The sequence below is a fragment of the Aphanomyces invadans genome (assembly GCF_000520115.1).
Source record: "Aphanomyces invadans strain NJM9701 unplaced genomic scaffold supercont1.1, whole genome shotgun sequence".
Lineage (NCBI taxonomy): Eukaryota > Oomycota > Saprolegniomycetes > Saprolegniales > Verrucalvaceae > Aphanomyces > Aphanomyces invadans.
The window spans coordinates 287,980-294,536 of record NW_008580146.1 but is presented as its reverse complement, the minus strand read 5'-3'; the positions used below and the strand labels follow the sequence as shown (position 1 = coordinate 294,536).

Genomic DNA, 6,557 nt, shown 5'->3' with positions numbered 1-6,557 from the left:
AGTCGGGCCAATCAATCACCTCTTGTACGAGATGAACGGAGACCTTGGCGCTCAATTGCTGGCGGCGGCGCGCTTCGGCGACGCGGATGACCTGCAAAAGCTGTGCGCGAATGCATCTGTCGAAACGATCAACTTCATGGACGAGCACTCTGGCAACTCAGCACTGCACATGGCATGTGCGAATGGCCACATCGCTTGTGTTCATGTCTTGCTGAACCATGGTGCCAAGCACATGCCTAACGCCAGCGGCAATTCTCCACTTCGTACAACGATTCAAAGTCTCGAGTGCCTTCACGGATTGACCTGTTTGTTGCATTCTAGACTGGGCAGTGCAAAACAAGCACTTGGAAGTTGTGAAGCTCCTGTTGTCCCACTTTGGCGACAGCATCGACGTGCTCGCTCGCAATGCATTTGGCCGTGGATGCGTCACGGAAGCCTTTCAGGCTGAAAACACCGACATTGGTACGTCCCGCAACTCGTTTGCTTTGCATCCCCATGTTATTTCTCACCATCCATGCTTGCAGTGGCGGCGTTGCTCGAACACTCGTCGGCGTCCGACGAGAAACTCGCGGCTGGTTCAGGACTCGCCTCGGGGAATTCCAAGATCACGATTGAAGACGAAGATCAAGACGACACAAAGGACGCTTCGTACAAGAAAGAGCCCTGCATCATCCAAGAAACCGTGCTAGAATTCGACTTCGGCATTCAACCGACGCTCCGCGCTCGTGAACTCGTACGCTGGCCCATTCCATCTTTCCAGGATGTGCTTGTCGTTCATCTTGTTTATCCTTGGCTGTATGCGGCGTGCATCCTCTTTGCAAGTGCTTTCCAGTCTGACTCTTGAGGAACTTCTTCCTGTCTTCATGTCGTCGCGAGTGCAAACGTCGTAACAATCGGCGTTGCTGCAGGCCCTGGACATGGACAAGTCTGCGTTTGAATCGACGGCCGAAGAAGACATTACAGGTGTGAGCGTATGGTCAGCGTCGCTCATCTTGAGTCGATGGGTCCTCGCCGATGCCGCATTTTTCGCGGGCAAAGCGGTTTGCGAACTCGGCGCGGGGTGTGGGGTCTCGGGCATCGCAACATATTTGTACACGGCTGCCGGCAGTGTTGTCCTGTCCGATCTGTACCAGCACACGGTGGACAACTTGCATCACAACGCCGCGTTGAACCGCGTGGAAGGGTCCAAGAACGAAGTAACAGGCTGCCACGAGTGCGGCACACTCCAGCGCTTCACGGCTGAGAACCCCGAAGGCAAGCTGCTTCTGTGCGGTCGATGCCGCGTCGCTGCCTACTGCTCGCGAGACTGTCAAAAGGCTGCATGGAAAGACCACAAAGGGCCGTGTAAGCAGTGGCAAATCTCCCCTCCCTCGACCACCAAGAAGACACTTGAAGTTCAAGCTATCGACTGGGCAAAGCCCAACACGTATGGCCCCCGAGGAGCGTACGACGTTGTCATGGGGAGCGATTTGGTCTACCACAAGGCGATCGCTCCCATCTTGGCCCAAGTCGTCGATGCGATTTTGGCTCCTGGTGGACGGTTTCTCCACGTCGCGTCCACGCAGCGCGACTCCCTCGTCGAGTTCAACGAAGCCATGGACGCGCGCGGGTTCAAGCTCCACGCCGAGGTCGTGCCCGACGCGTTCAAAGTGAACCCCCTCGTCGGCACGAATGCCTCGCGTTTGTTCGACTTGCATTTCAACGAAATGGAAGACGCGTACTGCATGTACACGTTTACAAAAGCATAAAGACCATTTGATAGCCACGAATTTGTTTTCATCCTGGCGATTCTCGGCAATGAAAGATGGCCCCGACAGGACAATGCGTCCCCTTCGCACACTCTGCGTTCACGCTGAGGCACAGCTGCGCCAGTGATGGCATGCAACGTGCAGCAGCACACCTCACGTGGCAAGACTCTTCTGGCTTGTGGTGTTGAATGACAGTAGCGTCACTCCTGGCAACCGCGTACCTTGCGTTGAGCACAGTGGACTTCCGCGTGTTGCTTGGATGAATTGCGCATGAAAAACAGAAAAACATGCATACAATTCTGGAATGGCATTGCGAGTGGAAGTCGGGGGGTTAGCTAAGGAAGGCGTCGGAGTTTTTGAGATATATATCGAGCTCGCTAGATGTGTATGCAGAGTGCGATTACGAGCACATCATCGAGAGAGCTCGCGCAAAGAATCCTACCCTCGCCCCATGCAACGACATGTCCTCGTCGGGCGTGAACCTCGAAACCCCATGGCGAACGCGGAATTCTGCGAAATTCAACTTGACATTGGATTGGTCGAAATACAATTGTTTTTCGTAATCTAATTGGCTGAATCGTTTGCTGCAAGAACTCCCACAACGAAGCGGGGATGCCGGCGTGCTCGAATGGATGCTTCCAGTACGTGTTCTACGTGGCATATGCATCAACCCGGTGTGGTATTTTGATGATGCGACGTGGCGGCTTCCTCTTTGTGTCCATGGCGTCCGGTAAGATAGACGATTTTGTGAACGTATGATGGCAATCGATCGAATCGTCGTCGTAGCGTTGATCTCCTTTTGCGCCACGGTGTTCATACGTTATGTGTCGCCCGCAATCGCAAGCACTCCGCACGGTGTACGTCTCGTGTTTGGATGGATGAATGGCAGGACGAGAGTCATATGCCGTTCCATCAGGCACATGCATATCGCGGCGCGTGCGCCGTCATGGTCGTCAACATCATGTACAATTACATCTTGTGCTTGATCACAAACCCGGTACGAAGCAACCGATGAAGCATCTCACGGCATTCACAATGCAGGGTGTTGTGCCGATTCGCCGCCTCGAAGACGTGATGGAATTCAACCACGACGAGTCGGACGACGATGCCGACGAAAATGTGGTCACGATCGACCCCCTCATTCCGCCCTTGTCCGACAAACAAAAGTGGACGTCGTTTTGCCGTACGTGCAAAATAACGCGACCGGACCGCGCGCACCATTGCTCCATTTGCAACGCCTGTGTCGACCAGATGGACCACCACTGCCCTTGGCTCAACAACTGCGTCGGCGCCAACAACACCCGGGTGCATTGTTCTACCTCCGCATTCGGCTAGTTGACCATTTGGAACAGTACTTTAGCAGGTTCCTCGTCTGGATCACGATTGCGTGCTGGTATTGCTCAGTCCTCAGCTTCTCGCCGGCCGTCGGCCGAGTGAGCAAGATGGAGCTGTCTGAAGTACGCGTTTCGCTCATGGTTGACGGTGCTGAAATAATGCTAGATGGCGCATGTTCTGAGCACTAACATGTTGTTGCTCGGCCCACAAGCTTCCATGTACGCGCTTTTTCTCATCACGACGTCGTCGGGCATCCTCCTAGCCTTCCTCACGACGTGGCATCTCTACTTGATCGTGACGGCCCAGGTATCTCAAAACGTTGGCAATCGTCGATCGGTCACCTCACGCCATGCATCCATCCCGCCAGACCTCGATTGAGTACCAAATCAACCGATCCAAAGCAGCAATGCGGAAAAACGGAGGGCGAGTCGTGTCGCCGTATGACAGGGGCAGTGCTCACGCGAATTGGGAGCACGTGTTTGGACCGTGCAGGTGGCGCACTCGCACGACGATCAAACCGTTTACTTTGATGAAATAGGTACAAGCTGTGGAGCTTCCTGCCGAGTCTGCCTCGACCACTGGCCGTACTGTCGCCCAGGTCACGACCAAAGCCAGAGGAAAGCATGGTTTAATCACGCAGCAGTGTACTTTTCGAGTTTCAACAGCGTGTCACCGCAACTATCTCCGAGCACTTGCTTGATAGTGTCGTGCCAAGCGTGTCGGCGAGGCTGCCAACCATCGATCGCAGGCATCTCGCACCACCCATGCGAACACGTGGTTGTAACTCGTTCGTTGTAGTGTTACCGCTTACTCCGTCGCCAGAGGGAAAATTTAAATCTATGGGGGGCTGCAGTTGCAGCTGCTTCAGCGACTACTGCGGCAACGCTTCCAATTGGCTTCTGTGTACGCGCTGTGCGTGCCTGACGTCGCCGACGCCACGCCGTTTGAATTGCAGTCGCTGCGGTCTCTCTTTCGTGCACAACGGTTTGGTGTTTTGAGCGCAATCGATGGACTGCCGCCTGCATCTCTGGCACGGCATCGACCTTCAACTCCTACAACATTGCCGCCGTTGTGTGACACATTTGCCACCGCCGATGTAGTCTTTTGGGTGTACGTTGGCCAAGGCGAGTGCTGCTTCGACCCTGTTATCCTGCTCCACTTGCTTGCGACGATAATGCGCCGACGTGGGCCTGGAATGCATTCGTCATGCCCCAAGTACGTGCTGAACTGGTTCGTACAAAGATGCCGTCGTTGCTGTCACGCGTCCTTCACCCTCTCGTTGGCTCAGCTCGATGGCTTTGACATTTCTCCAAGTATGCGGAGCTTCGTGTTGCAAAGCCAACGAAGGCGCTGGTGGCCGCCGCTCTAGACTCGGGCCGTTTGTGGCAGGGCATGCTGACGACGCTTGTAGCTTCTGTAGCTGGCGCTTCCACTCCTTCAGAACAGGCGTTGGCCATTTTTTCAAAAGGGACGCTCACCTCAAGCCCTGCATTCGACATTAAGTACCCCGTCCTGCGCAACTCTGAGCTTGCTGAACAAACGAATCGAGTACCGATTCCGGGTCGTCAGCACGTGTGCGAATTGCACGCAGTCTTCCAGCTCTCGCTACGAGACATGATGCCATGAAGGGGGAATTAAAACGTCGTTCCCCCAACTCGAGGTTCAACCTACTTCTGTGCTGTGCTTGTAGCGGGTATATGCATCGAACATTCTTTGTTCTCTTGCGCGGTGGACGCGGATGCCTTCGTCCAGGACGTGCTTCTGAGCGTCGATGTGGGCGAGGTACTACGAAGGAGTCAACCAACCGCCCACCAATGCTGGCTGACAAACGCCACGTACTTCGATTGTCGTGTGCTCCACCAACTTGTCGACGTCCTTCATGTTTCGCAGGCGGTCAAAGCTCTGCCGCATGGCTACAGTGATCTACAGTCGGCCCAGCACATGTACCGCATGACCATCCACACGATTCCAGCCAAACGGTCCACGCATTTGCACCGTTTTGCTGTCGACGACGCGTAAACCAGGATGCTGACACAGCCGCATCCGATACGCTTCACACTGGGTCACTGGGTTGTCGAGAAAGCTGATATTCTCCAAGGAAGGCAGCGTCATGACGACATGTGCTACCTACGCCATCCTTCCAGTCTGGGAAAGAACTCATCGGGCGTACCGCGTCCAGATTCGCCAACTGATTTTGCCCCAACGACAGGATTTGCAAGCGGCTAAGTGGCATGGCATGAGCTACTCCCGCGTCTTGAATGTGGTTGGCTTGGGCCCAAAGCTCGCGCAGGCTGCTCGACGCAGGTTAACAGCACATAGAACCAACCACGGGGACCGGACTAGTCGAGCTCAAGGACTCGAGAGCAGGCCCACCAGGCGAAAGGCTTTGTGTTGTGGCAACGTACGTACTGGATCAAGTGCTGGACCCCGTCCAGCGAAGCCAGCTTATTCTCGCTCACGTTGAGGATTTGCAAATTGCCGCTACAAACTGCGATGCCGTCCAAGGTAGTGATCTCGTTGCCACTGACATTCAAATGCACGAGCACATTGGGATGCCAAATCCACGACAGCGACTACAACACATGGAAGTTCATGAGCATCGGTCGAGAAGGTCCGTGGCACCGTCAGGTAATTATTTCCGACATGCAGCACTCGCAGGAGCTCGAGGTGGTGGAGAGATGGCAGTGTAGAGAGCTATACAAGTGCGGAGATGGAAGGTGCTGTCCATTGAAGGGAATACCTGGTTGAGCGACAGGAGCAGTTCTCGAACGTTGGGAAAGGCTTCGATGCCGCGAAGACTCCGCATGCGGTTGATGGAGCCATCGACAACGACAACCGTCGCTAATGGGAATGGAAGCGGCGTCGGCGGTGCAGATCCTTGTGGTGTTCTACGTGGAGTTGAACGGCGTTCATGGTTCAGAACGTACGACAATTGCAACGACTCGAACGACGCAAGCTGCTTGAATTTGACTGAAAACAACGTGATGGGCTTGATTGCGTCGGGGGCAATCTGCCAAAGTGGGCTCACTTGCGATGGAGGGACTGGTGTCCATGCCCACTTGGGCGGCATGTGCGTTCCGGTTTCAATTCGGTTACACAGCCCGCGGTCCTCGACGCAAGCTATTCTCCCATTTTTGACATACACACACGGTTAGGGGCATGCTTTTACCTGTTGCTGAATGAAGGCAAGCCCATCTCACTCGAAGCAACATTGCGCTTGTTGCGTGATGGATCCTGGAGATCTCTCAACACGTTGTCGATAGAGAAGGTTGGAGAGCACGTCGAGCGAATCCTTCGACTTCTCCCTGCCACACCAACATGTACCAGAGCATGTAGCGTCTCATTTGAAGCCGGTATACAAAGAGCGCCGAGCGGAACCGACGAGCTTAGTTGCCGTCGCCTGTTCGACAACGTCGACGGTTACTTGTCCTTACGTAAATATAGATAAACCAATTAATAAATGAATTTCTCTCG

The 6,557-nt window shown here is 54.5% G+C and overlaps 3 protein-coding genes across 7 annotated transcripts; 2 read left to right on the top strand and 1 right to left on the bottom strand.

Annotated features, from left to right (window-relative positions):
- The first annotated feature begins 27 nt into the window (after positions 1 to 27).
- H310_00081 (hypothetical protein) lies at positions 28 to 1,893 on the top strand. The gene is made up of 4 exons (XM_008862708.1): positions 28 to 263; positions 322 to 462; positions 525 to 733; positions 909 to 1,893. The coding sequence occupies exons 1-4, from the start codon at positions 32 to 34 to the stop codon at positions 1,746 to 1,748; spliced, it is 1,422 nt and encodes a 473-aa protein (XP_008860930.1). The 5' UTR covers positions 28 to 31; the 3' UTR covers positions 1,749 to 1,893.
- Positions 1,894 to 2,335: 442 nt separating this feature from the next.
- H310_00080 (hypothetical protein) lies at positions 2,336 to 4,775 on the top strand. 4 transcript variants are annotated; one of them, XM_008862707.1, is made up of 10 exons: positions 2,336 to 2,478; positions 2,535 to 2,603; positions 2,665 to 2,745; positions 2,790 to 3,053; positions 3,101 to 3,205; positions 3,249 to 3,389; positions 3,451 to 3,575; positions 3,622 to 3,831; positions 3,882 to 4,313; positions 4,372 to 4,775. In XM_008862707.1, the coding sequence occupies exons 2-8, from the start codon at positions 2,571 to 2,573 to the stop codon at positions 3,713 to 3,715; spliced, it is 843 nt and encodes a 280-aa protein (XP_008860929.1). In that variant the 5' UTR covers positions 2,336 to 2,478; positions 2,535 to 2,570; the 3' UTR covers positions 3,716 to 3,831; positions 3,882 to 4,313; positions 4,372 to 4,775. The 4 variants fall into 4 exon arrangements, with proteins under 4 accessions (XP_008860929.1, XP_008860927.1, XP_008860928.1 ...); XM_008862705.1 differs by lacking the exon at positions 4,372 to 4,775 and having other exon boundaries at positions 2,535 to 2,605; positions 3,249 to 3,301; positions 3,346 to 3,389; positions 3,882 to 4,315; XM_008862706.1 differs by having other exon boundaries at positions 3,882 to 4,775.
- On the bottom strand, positions 3,859 to 6,205 carry H310_00079. 2 transcript variants are annotated; one of them, XM_008862702.1, is made up of 13 exons: positions 6,011 to 6,205; positions 5,824 to 5,971; positions 5,706 to 5,777; positions 5,493 to 5,656; positions 5,254 to 5,374; positions 5,079 to 5,210; positions 4,923 to 5,006; positions 4,755 to 4,868; positions 4,636 to 4,688; positions 4,562 to 4,595; positions 4,322 to 4,518; positions 4,198 to 4,273; positions 3,859 to 4,135 (listed from the first exon to the last, which is right to left on the bottom strand). In XM_008862702.1, exons 1-13 carry the CDS (start codon positions 6,151 to 6,153, stop codon positions 3,884 to 3,886), a joined length of 1,590 nt encoding a protein of 529 aa, XP_008860924.1. In that variant the 5' UTR covers positions 6,154 to 6,205; the 3' UTR covers positions 3,859 to 3,883. The 2 variants fall into 2 exon arrangements, with proteins under 2 accessions (XP_008860924.1, XP_008860925.1); XM_008862703.1 differs by having other exon boundaries at positions 4,322 to 4,595.
- Between the last annotated feature and the right edge of the window lie 352 nt (positions 6,206 to 6,557).